This window comes from Pan troglodytes, chromosome 5 (assembly GCF_028858775.2).
Source record: "Pan troglodytes isolate AG18354 chromosome 5, NHGRI_mPanTro3-v2.0_pri, whole genome shotgun sequence".
Taxonomy (NCBI): Eukaryota; Metazoa; Chordata; class Mammalia; order Primates; family Hominidae; genus Pan; species Pan troglodytes.
In genome coordinates this window covers 111275062-111302859 of record NC_072403.2, presented here as the reverse complement: position 1 = coordinate 111302859, position 27798 = coordinate 111275062, and the positions used below count along the sequence as shown (strand labels likewise).

General features: G+C 42.6%; 1 protein-coding gene across 4 annotated transcripts in view; it reads left to right on the top strand.

The window, feature by feature from the left end:
* The first annotated feature begins 8016 nt into the window (after window positions 1–8016).
* FAXC (failed axon connections homolog, metaxin like GST domain containing) overlaps window positions 8017–27798 on the top strand; it is a 70002-nt gene continuing 50220 nt past the window's right edge. The window contains exons 1-4 of one of the 4 annotated variants that reach the window (XM_016956031.3): window positions 8017–8104; window positions 8877–8998; window positions 15088–15223; window positions 24577–24773. In XM_016956031.3, coding sequence (XP_016811520.1) covers window positions 8892–8998; window positions 15088–15223; window positions 24577–24773 — 440 coding nt within the window. In that variant the 5' untranslated portion in view covers window positions 8017–8104; window positions 8877–8891. The other 3 variants (XM_016956030.3, XM_024357333.3, XM_003311413.6) reach the window with 3 other exon arrangements.

Sequence of the window (27798 nt, the reverse complement as noted above, 5' to 3'; positions counted from 1 at the left end):
AAGTCATGCTTACTGGGAATATTTTTTAAACCTGGACTGCGGAGGTCCCCACAATTCCATTTAACATATTTACATTATTATAGGCTACAGAAGGAGGTCTGAACATCTAAGAAAATGTCAATGTAGAAATAAAGTTGGAAACGAGATGAGATAAAAGTGTTAGTATAGTCAACACATAATTGTTTTGATTAACTTATGATGTTAATTAACTTACAATGTGACTCTATTAGAAGGGAGATTCTTACTTGACAATTACTGATGAGATGCAAATGACATACAAACTTTTTCTGTATCAAAAAAGCTGACACTGACCGTTTGCATGAAAATTAAGTAAAAAAAATGGATTGTGAGTTCAATAAACCTCTTGTATCTGAGGAAAAAAGTGATGCGGCACGTATAAAGAACCATTGTCTAGGAGATAAAAGGCACCAGTTGGACCCAAAGAAAAAAAATATGTTCTCAAGATGATGTGGTGGCAGAGCTAAGAATGGGAGTAGAGAGTTTCAAGGTAAATATGGACATGAGATGTTCCCACTTCAGCTAGATCTGAATCCTTGTTTCTCATTGAGGAACAGAACCAATGGATGTAGAACTCACTGATATCTCACAAGATCTCCATTCCTTTCTTGACTTTAAAACAGGCTTGGTGTTTGTCTCTGTGCTCCTTAGATGACACCTTTTCCTGAGAACAATCAGTTCAAGTGCAGGTCATTGGTGTTCCAGGGAGCCACCGAGTCCAGATGGTTGTGCCATTCCTATAGCCTGATAAGGATCTCTGCTATCTCTAGTCGTTGCCCAACATGTAGACACCCCATAGTGATTCTTTCCCAGAATCTCTCCTTAAGAGTGTTTCTTGAATGTTTCTTGCCTAACTCCCATTGATCTTCTATACTTTTCTGCTACAACCCCTATAAAGCCCATTTCATGATATACTAATTACCCTACCCTCTCAAGTCCTCTTTGTAGTGCCCTTTACTTCCTACCTCAACTGAAACCTGCTGTCCTATGAGGACATGATTTCACCTGGAGGAAGTCCCACATTTTCTATGAACCTCAGACTTTGGAGATGGGCTTTATGTCCTCTTCACTCACTGCCATTACTTTTGGGTAAAAGCTCATGCTTCTCCAAGTTTCAGGTCTAGCTCTCCCATCCTCTACTCCTCCTCTGTTCCAAACTCCCACTTCTGGTCACACCCCTAAATCACAGCATCTTTTTTCTTCTACTCTCCCTAAGTCTTCCCATATTCATGAATAACTCCTCTGTCCTTGTGGATGGTCTGTGTCCTATCTTGTCAGCAACAGACTCTTATCTCTAGAGGCTTCTTCCTTCCTGGTCACAATTGACAAAGACTCTCTCCTTGACCGAATTTTAGTCAGGCTCCACTAAGCCTTCTTCTCAACTAAGCCTCAACATTTGGACTTCTGTGTCTATGTTTGCATTGCCCAATTTTAGAGAGAATTCTGCTAAGTCAGTTTAGCCAGATTCTCCCATCCTTGATATTTGATCACCTTCAGTATCTGATCAAATTTCTCATTTCCCATGTGGCATCTGATCACCCAGGGCTGTCTTCATCAGGAATCTTGTTGGCCAGTTTAGCCTTCTAGCCTTGATGTCTTCTCATAGTAATTCTCCATCCTCTGACATCTTCTCCCCTCTTCCTGCCACTTTGCTGTAAATCCTCACTTTTCCTTGTTGTATTTGGAGTTAAGCTCAATCTTTCTCCCCTATTGCAAAGCCCCATTGAAGTAGTCCCTTGAAAAAGGTTTTCTTTACTGCCTTTAACAAGTATCAGAATATTTTTTTCTTTAATACAACCCAGCATTTGAGGTCACCCCGGAACATTGAAATAATAGATTTGAGCATCCCATTCAGAGGATAAGACCACTCTAAAACTATAATAGAAAATCAAGAAGCCATAGAAGAAAAAATGGAAAGAGACTGGGGCAGTGGCTCATGCCTGTAATCCCAGCACGTTGGGAGGCTGAGGCAGGTGAAACACTTGAGCCCAGGAGTTCAAGACCAGCCTGGGCAACATGGTGAGATCCCGCCTCCACAAAAAATACAAAAAAAAAAAAAAAATTAGATGGCCGTGGTGATGCCTGCCTATAGTCCCAGCCACTTGGGGTGGTTGAGGTGGGAGGATCGTTTGATAATTCGGGGAATTATATGAAGTTACCTAGGCCCAGGAGGTTGAGGCTGCAGTGAGCCGTAATCATGCCACTGCATTCCAGCCTGGGTGACAGAGCGGTCTTGTCTCAAAAATAATAAATATGTAAAATAAAAAGAAAAAATGGAAAGATAACAAGCTGGGGAAAATATTTGCATCACTTTGATTTATAGACCAAGAGTTATTTTTCTCTATTAAGAGCTCATATAAATAAATAAATATATAAATAATGCCAAGTGAAAAATGAATAGTTCAGGAGCAGGTGTGCACATATAATTTCAGCTATTCAGGAGACTGAGATGGAGGGATCACTTGAGGAGTTCGAGTCTAGCCTGGGCAACATAGTGAGACTTGACGCTTAAGACAAAACAAATGAGCAGTTCACAAAAAAATAGAAATACATCTTTCCAAAAAATGCATTCAACCTTACACATAATAAGAGAAGCACAAATTTAAAACTACAAGGAGACACTGCTTTTTCAAATTAGGGAGGATCAAAACATTTAACAATATCATGTACGGTAAGGGTAGGACAAGGAAACAGACACTTTGAACACTATTGACAGTAACATTTTTTCAAGCTAGTTTCTGCCTCCGCAACACTTAAATGCACTCACTCACCCACGAAGGTCAGTAATGTCTGCCCTACTGGCTAACTTTATTTTACTTGACTTTTTGGGAGCATGTGACACTATTGATCCTAACCCTAAATTTCTCGAAACTCCCTATTCCCTTCTGTGGCTCTGACACCCTCCCACTTGTTGCTCCTTCTCAGTTTCCCTCTTTCTTTGCCCATTCTCTAAATATGATGTTCTTAGGGTTCTGTTCTTTGCCCTAGCAAACTAATACACTGTTCAAACTCAAAATGTTCTACACTTCTCACGATTCACCTTCTCAATTGCCTCTCACTCATCTGAGCCTGGTTATTATTTGCATATCTTTTCTCAGCATCAAGTTAATCTTACAGGACATGCTTTCTGAGAGTTGCATAATGGTTTATAAAATGTTCAAGTCCAGTGGATCAGAAAGTATATAGGCAAAGCACCTTATGGTGAGAGGTGAGAGACTGGCTTCCAGCTATAATGTTAGTTAGGATTCAGAATTCTCTTATGGGCTGGGTGCAGTGGCTCATGCTTGTAATCCCAGCACTTTGGGAGGTTGAGGCAGGCAGATCACGAGGTCAGGAGTTCGAGACCAGCCTGGCCAACACAGTGAAACACCGTCTCTACTAAAAATACAAAAATTAGCTGGGCATGGTGGCAGGCGCCTGTAATCCCAGTTACTTGAGAGGCTGAGGCAGGAGGATCGCTTGAACTCGGGAGGCAGAGGTTGCAGTGAGCCGAGATCGCCCCACTGCACTCCAGCCTGGGCAAAAGAGCTAGACTCTGTTTCAAACAAAAAAAAAAAAAAAGAAAAAAGAATTCTGCTATGCCAGGTGGGTAGCTTGGTGTGAGATGTCCTCTCCATAAATCAAGCCAAGAAAGCAGAAGTTTACAACAAAATTCAGAGAAATATTATCAATTAAATTACCTATATTTGAATAACATAGAGATATTTTAATGCAATAGCATAGTAAATGTTACTATGTAAAAACCAGCAATAGTGCCACATCACATCCACTTATTACTATAAGAGCAAGGCTTTAAATCTCTTAAACTCGATTTTAAAACATCAAGTGTAATATCATTCTGATAAAAGATGATTAGGATAAATTAAATTTGTAAATTATTTTGTTCATTTGTTTCTGCTGTTTGTATTGGTGCCTGAAAAATGTTCCATGATATTATTAATCACCCAGGTAGTGAAACAGAGACATCATAAATTGCCTATTCTCTGTCTTCTCTCTTATCTCCTGTCCCCTTCCCTTACATCTCTCCTTCCCCATGACTTCCTCCCTCAGCTCCCAGCACTTGGGCATCAGGGTCAGTCTCTCAGAAGAAATACACATTACTTTCTGTTCTAATTGTTCTTCTAGAGTCTTGATTTATTTTCTTCCTATTTCTCATTCTACTACTGCCCCAAACTTATCTGCAATGTATGATGTTCAAACTAATAAAAGGTGGTGACTTGATTGGGTTGATTAGAAACCATCTAACATGGGGTACACCTGGTGGGCAGAGTTCTTGATCTTCCTCATAAGCCAGTGGTATAAACAATTGTTACACAAACTGTGGTCTGGTATCACCTGGAAGCTTGTTAGAAATGCAGACTCTCAGGCTCCACCCCAGAACTACTGAGTCAAATTTTGCATTTTAACAATATCCTCATATACACGGTAATGTTTGAGAGGCCCACACTCAAAACATCCTAAACTTTTCTCACCACCCACCTTCTCAATTGCCTCTGATCTAATTGTCTCTTGTTTGATCGTCATGACAGAGCCCCAGGTGACACATATGTACTTTAAGGTTTGGGAAACACTGATTTAGTTGTCCTTACCCAATTGTCTTGGCGAGGCTGTAGACCCACATGACACAGGGCACGCCGATATCCGCATAATAAATTATCTGAAGCTACCTTTTTCAGGTGACAGTATAACCTGCAGGCATTGGACGTTTTGTAGTCATTCAGTTGAGACAGTTCAAAACTGAGCCCCAGACTAATAGTGTAAAGCAAGAATACCATGGACAGCGCTCCAGCACTCACTGTTCTTGGTGTGAGACCCTTGTAGGTCAAAACCTTGTCCAACCTGGTGGTCCAGGACGACTTTGAATGTGGCCCAACACAAATTTGTAAACTTTCTTAAAACATTATGAATTTTTTGCGATTTTTTTTAAAGCTCATCAGCCGTCCTTAGTGTATTTTAGGTGTGGCCCAAGACAGTTCTTCTAATGTGGCCCAGGGAAGCCAAAAGATTGGACACCCCTGATGGAGGTGGTGGAGCGCCCACAGGGCCGCTGGTGTAAGACATGCTTGGATCCATCATCAACTCACTCTGGGAATTGAACTTGTTAATTGTCCCCTCTGGGCCTTAGTTTCTTTCAGTTGTAAAATTGAAATGACAATACTTATCTAACATAGCTTGTTACTGGAAAAAAAATCACTATACAACACAAACAGGTGTTCAATCAATATTAGTTCCTTCTTTTTTCTTGTCTTATAACACCTCAATTAAAGTTAGTTAACAAAAAGTCCTTGAAAAAGAAAAATAAATTGCCTCTAGTTTGGAGCTAATGTCCATGCGTACGGCACCAAAGCTGTCAAAATTAGTGGTGGTGGTGGTAGAAGGGGTGAAGTAGAGATGCCTAGCCTAGTGCCCAGAGTCTTCAAATTTTCTCACTAACTATAGGAGCCTCAGGAGGAGAGCTGGGGTGCAGACATGCTCAGCTCCTGCACCTTCAGCCTCAGTAGGGAGGCCCTGCATAGCTACTGTGGCTTCAGCCTGTGACCTGGCTCTACACTAGGGATTCTGAGGAGCCATTCTTTGAAGAATCAGCCTCCTTAGCAACTCTTGTTAACCAAGCTGTGTTTGGTTCCTTTCTACCGAGTTTATCCCACCACCACCACTCCTCTGGGGCTGAGTCCCTTGCCCCTGAGCCTGAGTCTCCCATCTTTCTACAGCTGGCTTGCACCCCTTTGTGGAGCAGCTTTTCCCTCTGAAACTCAGTCTGTCTTTGGATGAAGAGTTGGCTGAGGATTGCATCAGTCGGTGCCTTTACAGCTAGAGCTGCTTTCCTTGCTCCCCAAAGGTTTGTTCTGAGGTTCTTCTTCTTTATTTGAGATGGAGTCTCACTCTGTCACCCAGGCTAGAGTGCAGTGGCGTGATCTCAGCTCACTGCGACCTCTGCCTCCCAGGTTCAAGTGATTCTCCTGCCTCAGACTCCCAGGTAGCTGGGGTTACAGGTGCTCGACACCATGCCTGGCTAATTTTTGTATTTTTTTTTTTAGTAGAGACACGGTTTCACCATGTTGGCCAGGCTGGTCTCAAACTCTTGACCTCAAGTGATCTGTCCACCTCCCAAAGTGCTGGGATTACAGGCATGAGCCACCCCACCATGCCCGGCCTGTTCTGACATTCTGATACCAAATATTTGTCCAACTCAGATTTGTTGTCTCCTCAGTCTACTCTTCCTCTTTTCATCTTATACAGCCCTAGCAATAATCATCTTTTCTCTTCTATGCCATGGATCTAAAAGTTAAAATTTAAGATGCATCAGATTAAGATGACATTTTAGTTTCTCTTGTGGGATTTTATTTTATTTTTATTTTTATTGAGACGGTGTCTCGCTCTCGTTACCCAGGCTGGGGTGCAATGGCACAATCTCTCCTCACTGAGACCTCCGCCTCCTGGGTTCAAGCAATTCTCCTGCCTTAGCCTTCCGAGTAGCTGGAATTACAGGCGCTCGTCACCACGCCCGGCTAATTTTTTGTATTTTCAGTAGAGACGGGGTTTCGCCATGTTGGCCAGGCTGATCTCGAACTCGTGACCTTAGGTGATCCACCCACCTTGGCCTCCCAAAGTGTTGGGATTACATGCGTGAGCCACCTGTGCCCAGCCCACATCTGCTTCTTAAAGATGTTCACTGCAGTGTCTCTAAAAATGTAAACCATATTTGAATCAGAGACCAGATGATGCTCAACAGTTGTCCGACACTACCAGGAAGCAGCAGTGGGCCCCTGGCCTGCATGAGTGGGTGGGGCAGGTCACTATGAGTGAGAGTGAATTGTAGTCAGTGGCTTTCTGGGATAAAAATACTACACTTCCTCTGGGTTCTAACTTGTTTTGGGCATAAGGTTTGTCAGGATTGACTCTCCCTTTTGCCTTCCATATTCTTCCACTTAAGGCAATTTATGCCCATCCCCATGCCTAGACCTAGATATGCAAATAATGTGATCCCAAGTATCAAACTTATATTCTTTAAATATTGGCTCAGTGTTCACTGAGAGCAAAGACTGAGTGCTCTGTGGGAAGGGCACAGAAGGAGCATGGAGAATCCCTGGTGCCAGCCCTCCTTGTTCCCTCTTCCAGAGCACTGCAGCTTTGGTCCCAAACTTAACTACTCTGCTTCTTGCCGACAAGGCCAGGCAGCCTTCTGGCCTCTCTCCTTGAAAGACCGGCTGGTGACCACCTCAGTCACCCCAGGAGGCCGTTGGGTTTCACTCCTTGCAACCTACTTATGGGAGCTTCACTTACAACCACACACATTACTTCTTCCTGGGAGGTCACATTTTCCCAGCAGTGTTTGGGGCGTCTCACATGCTGGTGCCTAGACATCAGCTGACTAGCCCCTCCCCCCGTGTCGTTGAGGCGACACGTCCATATTTATTATTTATTAACAATACGACCACACTCCTTGCCTGTCCTAAGGGGCGGGTGTGTCAGGAGAGGAAAAAAAGGGGGAGTCCTTTTGCGCCTCAATCTCTGCTCCACAGGCAAGAGCCTGGAGGTTTCTTTTACCCATCCTTCCACCTTGAGAGTGATGAACCTCCACGGCCCGAATCCTTTTTCAGTTCTTCCAAACAATTTAAAACTATCCATGCTGTTGTTAAAATCTGTGCATATATTACAAGCTTCTATTCTTTGTACTTATGAACTTTAATAAATGAAGTTAAAGGAAAAAAATACACTGAACACACACACAGTTGTTAGACAGATTTTCTAAAACAAAAGAGGGACCCCCGTCCCCCAACCGAAACCCTGTATCAGCGAGTTCCCTGATAGTGACTTCAAAGAGAAAAGACTTGAACTGGGTTTGTCAGAGAAATCTCTCTAGGTAGAGTATTTTGTTATTTGTCAAACCAGACATCTCGTCTCTGCGAACACCTGGTCAAGCCCGAGGTAATTGTGTAATGTAATAAGAGTGTTTTTATACATTATGCAAATACGCAGCGCTTTCCTGATGGCCAGAACAATCTGATTCCCGACTTTAATCCTGGCCCACGCTCCCAGCCCCCGCCTGGTGGCGTCTCCTGCCCGCAGCTCCGCGCCGCCCCAGGTGAGTCCTGCGCGTTCCCTGCTCTGGGGCCCGCGGGAGGGGCTGGAGCGCAGGCGGAGGGCGGGCCGGGGTAGGGGAGGACCGGGATCCGGGCCCCGACTGCAGCTTCCTCGCGGTGGGGCCGCATTTCCAGGCACCTCCGCCGCCCTTGCCCGCGCGCGGCGAGCGGTTTTTGGGCGTGCCGCCCGGAGGCGCGGAGCCTGCCCGGCGCGCCTCAGCCCTGCAGATCCGGCCCCGGCGGAGGCGGCCGGACCGCGGAGATGCGGGGCGGGGGCAGGGCGCGGGGTAGGTGACTTTATCCCGCCTCTGTTTCCCTGCCCCGGGGAGCAATGACATCACGCGGCCTTCTCCAGGCGCCGACACAAAGAGCGGGGCGGAGAGGCCGCTGCGGGGGGAGCCGGCGGCCGCTGCTGCCGCCCAGGGCTCTGGGGCCCCGCCGGCCAGGCCCGCCGTCCGCGGCCAGTGCCCTTCCTCCTCCTCCTCCTCCTCTGCCGCCGCCTCCTCAGTCGCCGCCGCCCGCGCCGCCCGCGCCCTCCGCGCGCCTCTGAGCCCGCGCCGGGCCGCGCCGGCCCCTTCCCATGCGGGCGGCGCGGGCCCTGGGAGGGGCGCCCGGAGCCAGCCGCGCAGCATGCACTGGGGGGTTGGCTTTGCTTCGTCCAGGCCGTGCGTGGTGGATCTGAGCTGGAACCAGAGCATCTCCTTCTTCGGCTGGTGGGCCGGGTCCGAGGAGCCCTTCTCCTTTTATGGGGACATCATCGCTTTCCCTTTGCAGGATTACGGTGGGATCATGGCAGGGCTGGGCTCCGATCCCTGGTGGAAGAAAACCCTTTACTTGACCGGGGGAGCTTTGCTGGCCGCAGCTGCGTATCTGCTCCACGAACTCCTGGTCATTAGGTGAGCCGGAGAGAGGGCCCCGCACAGGGGCGCAGAGAGGGGCACCTGGCTAGGGCAGGGCTGGCGTGAGAGGGGCCCGTGCCAGCCCCTCGGTCACGCTGCCCAGATGCCCAAGCGTCCTGCAATTACCTTTCCCTAAAGGCATTTGTGGTCACCTGGCCGTGAGGGGCAGTTTGGAGTTGAAAGGAGAATTAAACCGGTGCTGGGAGGGAAAAACATTTGTCTCCCAAAATGCTCTGGGTCACTTGTCGTTATCTATTAAGAAATGGCCTTAGGACGATCTAAGTGCAGTGTGTTTGCAACAATAGAATTGGGCCCTGCAGAAATAGGTTACACTTTTATGAAATGCCTTGTTTATAAGTAATAATGCTGGAATATTAACTGCTAACCTTATCTTTTACCTAAAGGTTAGTTCTTCACCATCCTTCCCTAAATGTCAACATCAAAAGACTGAAAAATTGCAAAAGCTCCAGAAATCTGCGGGTCCCTGTTAAAGATGCATGACCAAGTGTAGTGGTGGGCAGCTCTGATGCAGCCTTAACCTGGTTCTCTGCTTATCTGGTATTGAACGCCAAGCACCACCTTCAGGCTTAGATGTCATTGTTGTGTGAGCAGTAGGACAGGCTAGCACATGGGTGTGTTGGGCACAACACGGAGTCGCCCAGTGCCGTAAACAGTTGCATCCGCTGCCGCAGAATGTTTACAAGATTGTGTTGGAAATACCAGAAAATGGAGGCCCCTGCTGTTGGTACATCCAGCCGGCACGAGATTTTTGTTTGGGTAGAGTAATACCACAGGGCACTGAGACAGTCGTTTGGCTAATTGATACATCAATTAATGGTTAAAATTTCCATGCATTTGAGCCTTCCGTCACTGGAAGATTACCAGAAGCCCAGTTTTCAATAGCTCAGAATGTCTCTTGGCCAGTATTTTCTAAAGTGAGAGAAATGTGTCCACACTGCCTTATTCCAGTGGAGGAATCCTACACAATAGGTTATAAACAAAGACAGTGATAGGTGACCTTTACTAGCCTGCAGGGATCCCAGGAGATTATTGTGATAGCCTAATGTAGGCATTTGGCCTAACGTACATATTTTGAATAGTTCCCATCTCTGAAAGGGTGGGAAATCATTTAGGTTTGGAGAAATGTATTGGTTTTCATATTATTTAGCCATATTTGAGGAAGTTTATTTTAAGCTTGTTGCACATTTAATTCTCTCACTTAACACATTGCCTTGAATCTAGCTGAACCAAACAAAAAAATTTAAAGAGAATTATCTCTCTAGATTATTTATTAATTGTGCTAGTTTTAGAACTGTATTTCAAGTTAGATTTCAAGCTACCTAAAGAACTAAAACATTTGGGCAGTAATTTAAATGGTAACCCAGTTGTTTCTCAGTTGTATTCTAGTCTAAAGCCTTTGAGGAGATCCCAAACCATGAGGCTTCTCAGCAGTGGAGGGAGTGAAGGCTTCACAGGACCAAGTTTAAAACAAAGCTTAAATGACCTTGCAGAAACAGTGTGGAGCTCAGCTGCCACTCCGGAGTAGGCCATGCCCTGGCAGGTGTGGTCACTGGAGGCTGGAGAGCTCTCTGCCCACAGATAGCTACTAACTTATTTAGGGGACTATATACCTCAGCACTGGATGCTTATTTGGACTAAGGGGTTTAATCCTAGGTTGATTCACTTTTTCTTCCTTTTTTTTTTTTTTCTTTTGAGACTGAATCTCGCTTTGTCGCCCATGTTGGAGTGCAGTGGCTCGATCTCAGCTCATTGCAGCCCCCACCTCCCTGGTTCAAATGATTCTCCTGGCTCAGCGTCCTGAGTAGCTGGGATTACAGGCATGCACCACCGCGTCTGGATAATTTTTGTATTTTTAGTAGAGATAGGGTTTCACCGTGTTGGCCAGGCTGCTCTTGAACTCCTGGGATCAAGCGATCCTCTGGCCTCAGTCTGCTGAGTTGCTGGGATTACAGGCATGAACCATTGCACTTGGCTAATTTTTTTTTTAACTTTTTTGTGGAGATGGGGTCTCACTATGTTGCCCAGGCTTGTCTCAAACTCCTGGCCTCAAGAAATCCTCCCTCCTTGGCCTCCCAAAGTGTTGGGTTTATAGGTGTGAGCCACCATACTTGGCCAGTTTTGTTTCTGGACAAATGTTTGAGTTGAATTAGAAAGCTCTGAAGTAATGCAAACAATAAAAAAGGGCTATTTCTGAATACTGAGTAGGATGGGCTTTGCATGTGTGACTGCATTTATTCCTCACAACTGTTGTTTGTTCATTTCATAGATAAGGAAATTGCAGCTCAGGGAGGTTAAGCAGCTTGCCCAAGATCACACTGTAAGAGTAGTAGGATCTAGATTCAAATCAGAGCCTGCAGTTTTTAACCACTGCCTCTTAGAAAGTACCTACTTTGGCCGGGCGCACGGCAGCTTACGCCTGTAATCCCAGCACTTTGGGAGGCTGACGTGGGCGGATCACGAGGTCAAGAGATCGAGACCATCCTGGCCAACATTGTGAAACCCCGGCTCTACTAAAAAACAAAACAAAAAAACACAAAAATTAGCCTGGCGTGGTGGCACACGCCTGTAGTCCTATAGCTACTCGGGGAGCTGAGGCAGGAGAATCGCTTGAACCCGGGAGGCGGAGGTTGCAGTGAGCCGAGATGGTGCCACTGCACTCCAGCCTGGCGACAGAGCGAGACTCCGTCTCAAAAAAAGTACCTACTTTGAAATCCATTTTGTTGGAGGAAGAGGAAGGAAGAGAAATGTGGAGAACTGAAGCATTGCTCAGGGAAGACAGACCTGTATCAGGTGCCTTTCTTGCAGCGTCTAGGGGAAGAGGAGTGGAGGGGCAAAGGGAAAAAAACCAGGCAGGAAGGTCAAAGACCAAGGCTTTAGAGGTTACATGATAACTACCTCCACTTAAGGTGAAATCTAGGTTTCAATAGTCTTTATAATTTAGGCAGAAAACAAAACAAAATCTGAAATATGTAAGATAGAAAATACACCTTAAAATGACTACCCTGAGTTTCTGGCTATTGCAAACTCTTCCCCAGCCTACTTGGATTTTCTGCTGCATAGACATAACCTTAATCTATGACTGTGTCTCTAGAGTGGAAGAGTAAAGTTGACAGGTGAGAATTACTTAGGAAGTTTAATTAGTGAATATAACCGAAGTAGGTTTTTGGGGTTTTATCCATGTTTTTTAGCACCATATTTTAAAATAAATATTGTTCCAGCACACTACTTTGTTTTCCCTGAGTGGAGATAGCTTGGCAGCTATCTTAAATTCAATCAGGCTTTGGAAATTTTTGTTTGTAAATTGAATGACTAAATACTAACTACATTACCAGTGCTTATTTGCACTTTTGACACACGGGCTCAGCCTCTTCTAGAGCATTTAGTTGGCGAATCAACATCTGATCTCTGCAAACTAACAAATCATCAGCTGTATACAGAGGCGTGTTCATCTGTGGTATCGTTAGCCCCGGGAATAGTAGTAAACTAGCTAGTTAGTGCTCTATGGCTGTCCTCTTATATAAACCTTATGGTAAGATCACTTTATAAAATATAGCTGTACAGGGAACAACCTACCCAAACCTCTGATCCTAAATTAGAGAGGAGTTTCTGACATGTTGGAGGGAGGGCTCTGGTGCCAGACTGTCTGCGTTCAAATTCAGACTCTGTCTGTAACCAATCACATAACCTTGGATATGACAGTAAGCTCTTGATGACTCAGTTTTCTCATCTGTAAAATGGTAATAGTAGTAGTAGCTTTTCTCATAGAGTTGATTAAATGAGATAACACGTGACATGCTTAGAACAGAGTTTGTCAAGGTGAAAATTCAATAAAACTTGGCCATCATTAGCTGTGATTTTTATCAGAAAGTTTCAGGCTTCAGTGGTCTAAGTCAAACTGGCAGTTTTAATATGATTAACCGAGGAATTGCCCATTTTGGTGACCTTGAAGTGCTTAAGAGCATGGAAACGAGTTATTTCAGAGTCAATCTTAAATTGATGTTCCTTAGGCAAGTTATTTAACGTCTTTGAGCTTCAATTTTCTTATCTACTATAAAATAGTATAATATGATATCCCAAATTTAAACTATAACAATACCCATTCTAAAGTGTCATTGTCAGAATTAAATAAGTTAACATATATAATATATATAAAGTCATTAGCATATGCTTGGTAGATAATTAGCCTCCATTCTTACCATGACATGGCCCAAATTAACAATTAGAATTAGATCGTTCTGGCTGATGGAGCAGGGATTTTTTGTTTGTCTCCTCTCCTGTCAGTTCTGAAATTTGTGCCTGTTAATTTACATGAAAATACCACTTTGTGATGGGAATTATTTGACTGGACAAAATCAGTTAATTGTCAGATCTATAGTTTGTGCTGTCTTGGAACATTGTCTAAATGAGTTCTTGATTTTAATACCTGACTTCCCGAACATTCCATCTAAATGAAAACATTTCTTTTATAGTGAATATTGCCAGAAAGCAGCAAATATTTTTTTTTTTGACTTGACATATTTTCAAAATGAGTCATTCTGTACTGTGAAGTTGAGTGGGCCCTTGGGTGGTAAACTTTTCAAGAGAGTTTGTTTTACTAAATGGGGATCTGCAGGAAGTGGGCATCCATGTGATGAAGATACAAAGAGCTTGTTCTTGCTTGGGTAGAAAGAAGGGGGTGTGGTGTTGTACTGGGAACAATGCGAGGGAACCAGAGGCTCAGGGAGGGCCAAGGGGAAGGAAGAGTGAAGTTTATCTGACTAGAAATCAGCTGGGTCAAATGAAGATGGAAATTGCAAAAGGGTCCCGAGGAGTGGGGTATGAGTGGGGCTGTGTGGAATGATGAGCTTGCAGGGATGAGACCATATCTCTTTGGATGGGGATAAATTCCACTATTACTTAATGCTTGATAGTTTACTAAATAGTTACAGTATTACCTTATGTAATCCTCATGATAGACCATACAGAATTGGTACTGTCCTCACTCTTCAGGTGAAGATGGTGGAGAGATCTAGGCTAACGTGGCCAGTAGGAAGCAGGGCTTGGATTTGACACCAGTTGTCCAGACTTGGAATCCAGCATTCATTCCATTGTGTAGTGGTTATTGAAAAGCTGTATGCAGGGAAGTCCTTCTCACCCAAAAGAGTAGCCAAAGGAAAAGATGGATGTGTGGCTGAGACAGAAGAAAGGGGAAAAGCAGGGGTACTGAAATACATGCTGTGTGGTAAAAGTGGGGATACTGGGAAGGCAGAAAATAAGGAAGACAGAGCTAGAGAGAGAGCATCCAGAAGGCAGGTTCCATGGCATTACAGGTGAAAGAAGGGTTAGGTGAGGGCATGGGCAGTTGGGAAGAGGGACCAGAATTTCAGTCTCAGATTCCCCACAGACTTGGGTCATAGCAGAGCAAATCTGCACTGTTATTCCTGGGTCTTATGGATGAATAGACTGTTTCATGGTATAGTCTAATGGCCAAAAACATGGGCTCTGACTTCTTGGTTGAGTGCCCATTCTGCCATAACTAGCAATGTGACTTTGGGCAAGTTAATCCTCTGTGCCTTAATTTCCTCATCTATAAAACGTGGATAACAGTAGTACCTACTTCATAAGGTTATTATGAAGATTAAAGGAGATAAGACCCGTGAGACCCTCAGAACAACGTGTGACACGCAGCAAGCACAGAATATCATTTTTATCCATCCAGCTTGTCCCTGGCAGGTAAATACAGCCGGCTGGAGAATAGGTGGACCAGTACCAGAAAATGTTCTTGCTGCCTGGAGGCCATAGGTAACAGAAGGAGGTTGTTATGTAGTTACTTTGCTGAGCCAGTGGGGTCATGGTAATATCATGGGAGTTTGTAAGGTTCTCTTGAGTTTTGACTAAGCTTCCGTGAGTGCTGGGTGAGGTAAGCCCCTTCAACAAACTGGGTGCTGGGTGATGTAAGGCCCTGTGACAAACAGATCTGCTTGTTCATTGAGGAGCTACAACCCTGCAGGGTCCTCTCAAGAAGTAAGGGAACCGAATGTGGATAACATGTGGATTGTACTTTATTTCTGTTTTGGTTTTGACAGGAAACAGCAAGAGATTGACTCTAAAGATGCTATTATTTTGCATCAGTTTGCAAGACCTAACAATGGTGTTCCCAGTTTATCTCCTTTCTGTTTAAAGATGGAAACTTATTTAAGGATGGCTGACTTACCGTATCAGGTACTTGTGTGCAAATATGTTTTCTTTTTATGACATCAGTATCAGGGGATGAGTATTTAACTAAAGGGGGGAATATTTCATCTCACACAGTGGATGCCAGAGGGGATGGGAGCTGAAACTAGCAGTGCCTAATCCTTAGTAAGAGGGAAATAAAATACTTGATTCCAGGGTCTGTTGATAATGTGGATCAAAAAGGTCTAAACTTTTGAGAGATTCAGCGCCATGATATTTTTCTTTAACAGAGTATTCTTTGGGCTGGGCACGGTGGCTCACGCCTTTAATCCCAGCACTTTGGGAGGCCAAGGCAGGCGGATCACTTGAGGTCAGGAGTCCGAGACCAGCCTGGCCAACATGGTGAAACCCTGTCTCTACTAAAAATACACAAATTGGCTGGGCTAGTGGCAGACGCCTGTAATCCCAGCTACCTGGGAGGCTGAGGCAGGAGAATCACTTGAACCGGGGAAGCAGAGGTTACAGTGAGCCGAGATTGCACCACTGTACTCCAGTCTGGGTGACAGAGCAAGACTCCATCTCAAAAAAAAAAAAAAAAAAAAGTATGCTTTGGTTAATAGTTTGGACAGGCCTACTGAGCCTTGACAAAGATGGGTGTGCCACTGCCTGATGTGGTTTTTTACTTTAGGTTTTAGTTTATTGACAGCATCGTATTTTGTCCCTCATGAATCTTGGGGGCAGAAGGCCCAGTAGGCCACGAGGTAGATATTTGTGTATGTGGTGAGAGCTTTTCCACAGCACTCCATGTTCTGTTTGTGTGACTTTCAGGGAAACACTTGTTCATTTTAGCAGTAAATAAGGAAGAGGAATGTACTTAAAGGTATATATTTCTCTCTGAGTAATGCTTGAGCTGTGTCTCACAAAGTCAACACGCTGTGTTTTCATAGTCATTCAATTCTATGTATTTTTTTTAAAAGTTCACTTATGTTTTTATTTTTAACCAAGTTCTAGCCATATGGAACTATTTTAAGCTTTGATTTTTGTTATCATTTTTAATTTTATGGTCAGAGAAGATAGTCTCTGTGATATTGATTCCTTGGAATTCACTGAAGCTTTAGCCTGGTTTGTAGTTACTTTTTTAAAATGTTGAAAATAATTACATATTCTCTGTTTGGATGTAGAGAGCTCTCTATAGATCTACTTGCTTAAACACGTTTAGTGTATTATTTAGACCTTCTTTATTTCTGCTTATTTTTTTGTCTGAAAGGAGCATGTTAAAATATTCAAGTGTATCTGTTGATTTGTCTCTTTCCTGTCATTCTGTCAGTTCTTGCTTTATGTTAGAGTATTTATATATTTTAGGTTACATTGTTAGGTACATATAAAAGTTCACATCTTTTACTCTTGTTTATTTTTCTAGTATGTATCCTCCATTGATGTCTCTTACTATTTTTTAAAAAACTTGAATTCTGTGTTATCAGATATTGAGATAGATTCTCCAGCCTTCTTTTGGTTCATATTTGCTTAGGATATCTTTCTTCATTCTCTCTCTCTTTTTCTCGCCCTCTTTCTTTTTGTATTTATTTCTCTCTCATATCTAATTGGAGAGTCTTTTAATTGGCAACTTTAATCCATTTATACGTATTGAAATGATTGTTTTATTAGAACTTATTTCTAATATCTTATTTAATATTTTTCTCCTTACTATACTTCATTTTAAATTTCTTCTCATTTCCTGCTTTCTAATAGATATTTTTTCTCATTTAAAACAAATTATATTTTTGTTGTTATTGTAGTTACTCTTAAGACCCAAATTTGTGTTTATGCTTATTAATTTGTTAAATGTATTAAAGTCTGTATTTATTCTGTTATAATACAAACACATTAGCAGTTTACGTGTACCTCGGGTCTCTCCCTTTCTTCCCAGCCCTCATCCCAATTGTGTTGCTGTTGTCTAAGATTTTAATTCTGGAATTTTTTGGCCGGGCACGGTAGCTCACGCTTGTAATCCTAGCACTTTGAGAGGCCGAGGAGGGTGGATCACTTGAGGCCAGGAGTTCAAGACCAGCCTGGCCAACATGGCGAAACCCCATCTCTATTAAAAATACGAAAATTAGCCAGGCGTGGTGGTGTGTACCTGTAATCCCAGCTACTTGGGAGGCTGAGGCAGGAGAATTGCTTGGACCCGGGAGGCAGAGGTTGCAGTGAGCCAAGATTGCGCCATTGCACTCCAGCCTGGGTGACAGAACCAGACTCCATAAAAAAAAAAAAAGGAATTTTAGCAATTCTTATCCTTTCTTTTTTATCCTTTTTAGGCAACAAACTTTAGTATGTTATTTGACTAGCCTTATTTCCCATATATCTTATTATAAAGGATTTATCTTTTTATTTGAGAACTTCCCTGATGAATATCTTTAGAGTGAGTCTTTATGTGGCAAACCTTCAGTGGCTTTGCATGCCTGAGAATATAGTTATTATACTCTCACATTTGATAAATTTATGTTCAAAGTTCTTTTCCTTCTATGTTTTAAAAATATTAGGCCAGGCCGGTGGCTCATGCCTGTAATCCCAGCACTTTGGGAGGCTGAGGCTGGTGGATCGTCTGAGGTCAGGAGTTCAAGACCAGCCTGGCCAACATGGTGAAACCCCATCTCTATTAAAAATACAAAAATTAGCTGGGCGGTAGTGGCGTGTGCCTGTAATCCCAGCTACTCGGGAGGCTGAGGCAGGAGAATCGCTTGAAGTGGGGAGGTGGAGGTTGTGGTGAGCCGAGATCACGCCACTGCACTCTAGTCTGGGAGACAGAGTGAGACCCTGTCTCAAAAAAAAAGAAAATTGATGTTAATCTCATTCTTCTTTCTCTTTCTCTCTAAATTATCTTAGAATTTGTATTTAATCTTAATATTCTCAAGTTTTAATATGGCATGTGTTGGTGTGGGTCTTTATATATCCTGTTTGGTCCTTTATAAACTCTTATTATCTGAGGTCTTTCATCTCTTTTGAATTCTGGAGAATTAATTATCAATTTTCTTAAAATATTTCCTTTTCTTTTATGTTTGTTTTTCTTTTCCCTCTTCTTCCTTGTTCCCTATTATCCAGATTTTGGAAACTCTGCTTCTATTTTCTATGTCTCTCTACTCTCTACTTGAATTCTTTTCTGCTTCTTTCTGGAAGCATTCCTCTCTCTGAGCTTCCTTTGCATTGCTCTATGTGTGTTTGTTGTTGTTGTTTGTTTGTTTTTGTATCCATTATGCTATTTACCCTGTCTATTGTGTTCTATTCCAACTTTTGTATTTTTCTTCTTAATGTTTTCTTTCAGTTTGTATTAGTAATCTCTTCCTTTATCCATTGGAGGATATTTATTATGTTACTTAAATTTTTTGGTCTGTCCCAATAATTCTGCTTCATGTCATATAATTCAGTGCGCTGCCCTTCTCATAGTAGTGGTACTTATCTAGTTATTTTGGTTTGAGAACTCCTTTTACCAGGGATGCCAACTTCTCTGCCTGGGAATTTGTACCGGACAAGGGCTAAAGCCCAGGCCACAGGTCCTGTACCTCTGAGGGAGTTTAAAAAAAGGAAGGAGGTGAGCCTCAGGCATCCCCAAACTACTCTGGTCCTTTTGCTTTGCTGCCATTCCCCCAAATGGCTCCTGCAGCTCCGGGGTTCACCTTTAGACTCTTATAAAGCACCAACACTGGGAGGAGGTATTTTCCTCAGGTTGTAACAGACCAACTGGGAGGTTGGAGGGGGTGGGCTCCCCACTCAGCCAAGCTTTTGCCTGCCCCAATAATGATATTACTCCTCCAGCTCCTGACTCCCCATAGCCTGTGCTTTTTGAGATAGCTTCTGTAGAGAAGAGGGGAAGGGGGTGGCAGTGATCCTTCTAAGGCACTGCTGGGACAGCATGGTTGACATGCTTTAGTTTGGTAAGTGCTATAATGCAGGGCCTCTGGGGACATGGTGAAGTGGCACCGAGTCCAGACTTCGGATTGGGGCATCAGGGAGGACATGGGATGTTTGGGAACAGGAAGTGATTAGAAAGGGAATCTTTATAACTGGTAACTGGAATGCATGGGGGGAGTCCAGAGAGAGCAGCAGGGAGAAGATTACTTAGGACTTGCTAAGACAGCAATGGAGGAAACAAGGTCTGCAGCATCTAAATGTATTGGCTCACATTTGAAAGATCGTTGTTCAGCTTGGTTTTGGCAGTCAGCACTTGAAGATGTGTGTCACTTGGAGACTCAAATTGAAGGAAGAGATTGCTACCCAACAGCTACCTGTCTCTATTCCATCATCACTCTTGACCAGATTGCCTCACTTAGCCATGACAGCTTTGGGGCAGTGGGAGTCCAAAACCTGAATTTTGTGCAGTGCTGTCTCTGACTACTTTCAAGAACTTTTGTGCTCCCCCACCTTTGATAAAATAATCCTGTCGTTTGTGGTGGCTGCAGCAGCTGCCAGGCTTTTCTGCACTTTCCTTTCTGCCCTTCAAGCCATCAAGCCCTGACTGCTGTAGACCTGTCTTTACCTGCAGCATATCTGCCTTTGTTCACATTTTAGAGCAGCTGCCTGTAGTTAGTGTAACTGGAGCAGCAGGACTCATGCCTTGCTGTGAAGCCTGCAGCTATTACAGAGGTCTTCAAGAAGGGACGTGCTTGCCCCTTCCAAAATTATTATTTCTTATTAAGTATTTTTTAAAAAAAGGATTGTATAGGGCTGTTTTTCTTCTGTGAGGTCTGTATGGAAAATAAATGGAGTGGGCAATGCTCCAGGGGTGTGACAGATTTTAGGTAAAAAAAAAATGGTGTTGTGGTTTAGAAAGGGATGCTGTGTTGCAGCGGTTGGGGGTACCTTGATTCCCATTCCCTTAGTGGGGATTTGTATTGATGCAGTGGGTGTCTGGGGAGTGCTGGGGAGTTCATTTCTTGGATTGATCAGTAGAGGAGTATTTTGTCATGGACCCAGGGAGCTGTACCCTTTGCCCCTTCTTTTGCCTGTGCCATTTTAAAAAGATTAAAATGCCAGTGCTCCTCAGATCATGACTTTACATTAGAAGCTCTTGAGTTTTTTAACCTAAATGGAATGGGAATGAATATTTGATGACCATTAGTTAGGAAATCAAGAGGCTTATTTTTAAAAAAAGCTCAATGTATTGAACACAGTTATTATTATTTTTCCCTATCAAGATATGAATATTGGTAGTTCAATTTTAAAATCTTTTTATTTTGTAATAATGATAGACTTATAGGAAATTGCAAACAATGTACAGGGAGGTCCTGGGGATGTGGTTAATTTTTTAAAAAACACAAAAATAGCTTTACTGCATTTTCTGATTATGTGTAGATGATATATGGTCCTTAGAAAAATTCCAAACAGTACAAAACAGTGTATGTGGAAAGTGAAAATTACCTGATATCCTACGAGCTGGAGATTATTATCATAACTGATATTTTTGACTTTTCTTCCTTACATTTCTTTAGACATGTAAAGACACCTACATCATTTGATATAAGTAGTTGTATAAGAAGCATACATTTCACAAAAGAATTCTTTTTAAGTAAGAGAAAGAAAAAAGAAAATGTTTCCTTTGGAGCTGTCTGCCTCAGCTGTCAGCCCTAACTTTTGATGTTGTATTTATTTGCTGACCTTGTCTCCCCTCCTGCCTCTTTTTTTTTTTCCTAAGCTGCAGACAAAAGAATAGTACAGTGCACACCCCCATGCCCTTTACCTAGATCGTGAATGGTTAATGTCTCCTCCTTTGCTTTCCCCCCTCTTTACATCTACATTTGTGAACAGTGTTTTTGGTAAACCATTTTAAAGTAAGTTGCAGAAATCCTGACACATCATCCTGCAATACTTCAACATTCAGCTCCGAAAAATAAGGACATTCTTCTTCAAAACTAAATAGATAGTGGGTGCGTGGATTTTTTCAGTGTGTCATAATCCACACAGACTGCTCAAATTATTTCAAATTTAGCCAGTGGAAGATGACTCCAGATAGCTCCTGGGCAGAGTGAATGTAATAGATAGATATTTACCTGAAACCTATGGGTATTCTGGCCAGTATATCAAATCAGAGTCCCAAGACTCTGGTATCTCTCTTAGAGTCTCAAGTTCTTCATCTCAAAATACTTCTGATGAAGGCACTGCACATCTTCTCATTTCATCCTAGCAACTGTTATTATCCCCACTCTACAGATGAGGACACTGAGGTCCAGGGAGGGTTAAGGGAGACCCAGGGAGGTCCAGGGTCACTCAGTGAATAAATGATGGAATGAGATTTTGGAATCCAAAGCCTATGGCCTTCACTGCCATGCTAATAATGTAGTATATGTGTGGCTGCATCAGTCTCACCTGGGGCAGACTTGCAGAAGGAAACATCAGCTTGGAAAAAATAGAGAGGATTTACCTCTTTATCTTCTCAAAATTACTTTCAGAAACTACCCTCAGTGGATTAGTCAGAGTCTAATTGCTTAAATAAAAATAGTCCAGGAGTTCTTCAATAGATTTAAAGAAGTTAAGAAAAAGTATTATTTTTGGCTGGGTGTGGTGGCTCATGCCTGTAATCCCAGCACCTGGGGAGGCTGAGGAAGGAGGATCACAAGGAGTTCAAGATCAGCCTGGGCAACACAGTGAGACCCTGTCTCAATTTTATAGAAATAAAAATATTTAGGAAAAATTAAAGGGAGAAAAAAAGAAAAAAAATCAACATTTTTAACATACTTTTTTTGGGCCAGGCATGGTGGCTCATGTCTGTAATCCCAGCAATTTGGGAGGCTGAGGCAGGCAGATTGCTTGAGCCCAGGAGTTTGAGACCAGCCTGGGCAACATAGTGAGACACCCGTGTCTGTAAAATATTTTTTTATTTTAAAAATTATACGACCACATTTAGAGAAATTGAAATGTATGGGAAAAAAAGATCACCGGCATCTCACCTATAGTCTTCCCAATTACTTGTGACATGTTTGTAAGTCTCTTTTTTTTTAATGTTTTTTCATTTATCTATGTTTACTTAGATGTAATCAGAGTGTCTCTAAAATGTTGTCTCTTGCTTTTTACCTAGCAATCAAAATATAATTGTTGATCATGAAAACATACTAGAACTTCCATTTACATAAGAATTGATTATTAATTTTGTTAGAAATACCAAAATTGTTAGAAATAGATAATTGGTGCTGCGAAGAAAAGTCAGCATGGAGACAAAAGATCTCTCAGCAAGGCCATCTTTACTTTCTGCAGAAAAGGTGCTCAATCACAGCTGGAACAATGGCGAGAGCACACCTGAACAAAGAAAAAGCAGACATATTTATCCCTTACGCATTTGGGTTGTCCTTACTGCTGTGTCCTGCATCCATTGGCTGGAGCAGGGCCTCACAGTCTTAAACTGATGCCCGATTTGCTAATAGCCTAAAACTTTCCTAAATAGGTAAGTGAAAGGAAGAACAAAGAAGTTGCTTACGAAAGGTTTAAGGAAGCAATAACATTTCCAGATAAGGAAGGGGCATAGGCTGTGAGCTGGAACGTGCCTGTGAGCATGTCCAACAGTTACGTAGGATAGGGCTTAACAAAGAGTTACTAGCACAAAGCAAGGAGGCTTGAAGAAAGTTAGTCTTTAATAAAAAGAAACTATTATTTCTAACACTTATGATTTATTCTTTAACAAGAAGGGGAACTTTGAAGAGGAAATTTTTTACTTTCTACAATTTTTATTAGTACTATTTTAAAAAGTAGTCAAGATAAACATGTAACAAGTTATCAGGGGAAAGGGTGGTCTAGAGGGAAGGCCAGATGTGTAAATAGTTACTCTGTAAGGGTAGGGGACTACACACCATACAGTGGAAGCACAGAGGAAGGGCAAATAATGGTTGTATCCTGGGGAAATAGTTATGTAACAAGGTGAGATTTGAACTGATTTGTTTTAAAAAGCATGGATATAGGACTTTACAGAGGGTGGAGAAAAGGATTCCTGTAAAAGGTGAAGAGTGCACAAAGTCAGGAAGGTGGGCAAACACCTTGACCTGGCTGGGTAGGGGTAGTTGGAATTAGGAGACCAGAGGGACTTAGATAGCCAATGAGACCGGGCAGGTGGGCAGTGGCTAGATGGTGGATGTGGGTCTAGATTGCTGTGTGAAAAGGGGTAGTTTGTAGACTAGAGCTATTAAAGCCATTGGATAATTTTGAGAAGCAGCGGTCTTGGGTCTCATTTGCATTGTAAACAGTTCTCTCTGGTGGCAGTGTGGAGGATAGATTGCATCTGAGAATGACTAGAGTCCAGAAAGGGATGTATTAAGAGGATATGGATGGCATCAAGAGAAATCTGAAATAGGGGCTATGGTATGTGGTAAGTTTACATCTTTAGTATACAGATTACAAGAATGTTAGATGTATTAGCAGCTTCTAGAAGTAGGTGACATTTCTCCTGGGGTAACATCAGGGATAATGTCTAGAGATCCATATGTGGTTGTGCAAGTTGCTCACTGCACAACAGTGCCTGGCCAAAGGGTGGGGGTGAAATCTTGACCCAGTTCTATTTGCCAAGCCGCAAACCTTGGAATGGACCATTTCCACCCAGAGGAGGTTCTATTTTCTTAATTGCACAAAGGCAATATGACTAACAGCAGCCCCTATAACATCCCCAATAGTTATTACCCTTTTTGAGGTTAGGCCTACTTTTATTCTTTAGAATAAGCAATGAGATAAATATTAAGACACCAGGAGGCAGAGATCAGTCCAAATCCCCGTTATTCTCTCTACCAATGACAGCTTGTCAAAAACACAGATTTCTGGGCACTATCCCCAGGATTCTGATCCAGAAGTCCAGGCTGGGTCACAGGAACCTGCATTTTTAGGAGGCACAGTAGCTGAATATGTTGTACATACTTTGCTACACCTAAGCATTATAATTTTGGGGGACCGTTCATTCATAGTGTAGTGGTATTATTATTCAGGTGTGAGATACTGGTTTTCAAGTGAGGTCTTTGGTTAGCTGTCCAGTCAATACAGGCCTCCTTGTGGTTTATATTGACTTTCTGAGTTTTTGAATTGTTTGTACATTGAAACTAGACTGACTATTACTAGGGTCATTTCAGCCCTTTCAATCTGCTACCCCTTACCCCCATCATCCCTTGCCCCTGGGGTCTTTTTTTTTCTTTTCCATCATAAGCCAAAGTCCATGATAGAATCTGTGGGAGAATAAAGTGATATCTTTATGTGAGGTTAAACAAGTTTTTTTCCTGAAGTAACCATGTGTTGTCTTAAGGAGTTTATGCCCTGAGTTCATTCACTTGAATAGTACTGTCACTATCAAACATAAGGTTGGAATGTTTGTTTCTATTAGTCATGCAGTGGAATTTAAATACAATATTGCTTTTCTCTTTTTAAAAATGTACTCTGCTTAGAACTATTTTGGTGGAAAACTCTCTGCTCAAGGGAAAATGCCTTGGATTGAATATAATCATGAAAAAGTTTCTGGCACAGAATTCATAATTGACTTTCTGGAAGAGAAGCTTGGAGTGAATTTAAACAAAAACCTTGGCCCTCATGAAAGAGCCATCTCCAGAGCGGTGACCAAGATGGTGGAGGAGCACTTCTACTGGTGAGTCCCCTCTGGGGTGTCCCCGTCCTTTCGAAGTAAGCCCCAAGTTCTGTTTCACTTTTCAGATCCTCTTTCCACCTTTTCAGCAGTTTTCTACCTTAACAGTTTCGGATGAAGTGAGTGGCTCAGTCATCAAAGTTATTATGACTGTGAAGCTTCTGGTTACCTAGACCAGGGGTCAGCAAACCATTTCTGTACAGGACCAGCCAGTAAATATTTTACGCTTTGCTGGCTGTACGTCTCTTTTGCAACTAGTCAACTCTGCTGTTTTATCACAGAAGCAGTGATAAGAGAGTATGCCAACAAATGAGCATGACCGTGTTCTGCTAAAACTTTATTATGGGTACTGAAACTTGAATTTCATTTAATGTACCATATCCTTCTTTTGATTTTTTTCAACCATTTAACAATGTAAAAACTTCTTAGCCTGTGGACTATAATTTGATGGGCCTTGATCTAGACTAGAACTCACTGAGTTGAGGAAGATAGTTGAATTGATTGGACTCAGGGCTTTTTACCAATACTGTATAAACTGTTGAATTAAAGTAATATTATGTCAGAGACTCAGAGGAGGGAATGGAAGACTAAGTCAAGATAGAATTCCTAGGGTCAATTGTCCATAGATAACAAGAGCTTCTGTATGTTCCAGAAGTAAAGCATACTACTCCTTTCTGGATTTTCTTTGGCTTGATTGCAAACTCCTAGTTTGTATTCCCCAAGTTTGAACCATCACACGAGTTGATGAGTTTTCCCTGTTCTGTTTTTTGTAGCCTTGAGCTGGTGGTGGTACCATGTGAATTAAGAAGATATGGTTCTTGCTTTACAAACTCATTAGTCTATGGTTTTTGAAATTTTTCTTTCATCCATTTTCTGGAGTTTCTGCACCTTTCTCTACACCCCAGTAGATAGAGAAAGTTTCTCTTGATTTCTGCAAACTTTATCTTTTTCCAAAGATTGAATTAAGAGTTGTTAAGCCCATTGTTTTTGGCATTAACTGTTATCTGCAGGCAGATGCTGGCCCAGTAGCTTTTATTAAACCTCTCCCGCTGAGTGATATCCTCAATATGGGCTTGACTGGAGAAGGTTCTTTCTCCTCCTCCTCCCCTATTTCATTTATTCTACTCTCTTTCTAAATGGAGAACTTGCTGTTCCTATCTCTTGGATTTTAAGTGACCCTCTTCTTTTTCTCTTTTTACTTTTGATTCTTGCCCAGTTTATTCCAGGGCTGACCTAAGCTCCACTTCTACCCACCACTCGCTAAAGAGGTGATAGAGTAGGCAGCAAGGAGGGGGCTGGGGAGAGGCTGGAGACAGGGGTACAGATTAGTGTGGAAGTAATCAGACTCAGTGTTCATGGAATGAACCGGGTCTTTTCCTTACAATAGTGGTGGGGAACTGCTGGGGCTCCCCTCCCAAGGTGTGCAGCAGTCACAGTGGGAACCAGAATGCATGACTGCATCTGACATGCATAGCTTCCAGGAAAAACTTAGCTTCTGAGAAAAGCCTTGCGAAGAGCCCAGCACACTTGCTTACTAGGCTCCAGTCAGTTCTGCTGCTGTGAAGGGAAAGGAAGGACCTGCACAAGGCCACGTGACCCATGTTCCTTCCCTCACAGAGGCTCTCCAAGGCACTACCTCATTTGATTGATGGGCCCATTGATTGCCAGAGCTGTCGCTTTGTTAGCTGTCTGAAAAGCTGAAAGCCATACATTTTAGTTGTCACTTTGGCTACAACTCCTTGATTTCCATAATGGTTTAGAAAATATATATTCCCCTTAGAAAGTTTTTGACCCAGCAACATTTCCAACTACCACACATCACTATTTTTTGTTCTGTGTGTGCATACATGTCATTTTACATAACTTTACTCCCTGCTAAAAGTTCATCCCTGCCCTGCCCTTTCCATCTCTTCCTTCACCAGCCCCGAGCTGATACTCCATGCGAGGTGGAGTGTGGGCGGGGTAAGGGATGGAGGTGAGAGTTGGGAAGTGGTACCCCGTGGGAAAGGATCTTAATTTTGTGGACTACAAATTTCCAAAGGCTTGGGGATCTGCTTGGGTCATATGTAGACTCTTCTAAGGACAATTTTATTTCTCTAATTCACTTTTTAATTTGAAAAATGTTGGAGGGGTTAGCTATTATTTCTTGCTTATGTCTTCTCTGGTTAATTTGAGGAAAAAATAGGGAGGGTGGGAGGAAAGGTCTTGATTGAGATGCACATATCTAATAAACTTTCAAAGCAACACTGCTAATTCCCACAGTTCTATTTAGTCCCTAGTAGCAGAAGGAAAAACAAATCTGTTTCTTAAGGTTCTCAAGCCTTTAGCCAACTTCTTGCTTTGGGGAAACCCTGAAGAGACTTTTAGGAGAGCTCTAAATCCCAATGGAGAAAAGACCCTCCTTTCCCCATGCCCCAGGCAGAGAATCTTCAGATACTCTTCCCTCAGGCACCTCCCATCCTCCGCTCTTCCGGTTCCAAGGCCACACACAAAATGTCTACCTGTGGAAGCTGAGGCCCAGCATATAGGGATCTGACCAAAATTTGTAGGAAAATATTATAGGTATGAGCTTTCCGTGATATCTTGTTAAATTCGAACAGTCAGTGAGCTCCTAGGTTGTGTCTATACTCACATAGCCAGAAGAGGAAATTTAATAAACCTACCTTGTTTGACTCAATTGATTCAATTATGTGGAGTTTTCATACGTTTATGTTGGCCTGAAACCTTAAAAACACCCCAGGCATGATTTTATGAAAAGCAAAGGCAATGGAAAGCTAGCATTGTTATATTACATCACATAATTCTGAAACTGTTTTAGGTCTATTCAAATAAACACACTCAGCTCTAAAGTGGCTTTTCTTCCACTTGAAATCTATACACTGATGTCCCCCTTGCATTATAAAAACTGTTACTGAAGATCAAGAACACAGTTTTAAAAAATCCCCTTTGTTGTACTGAATACGTAAGTACAGAGAAGCTGGTGTAAAGGGAAGTCAACTTGACACGGGGTCAAATGACTGGAATAAAA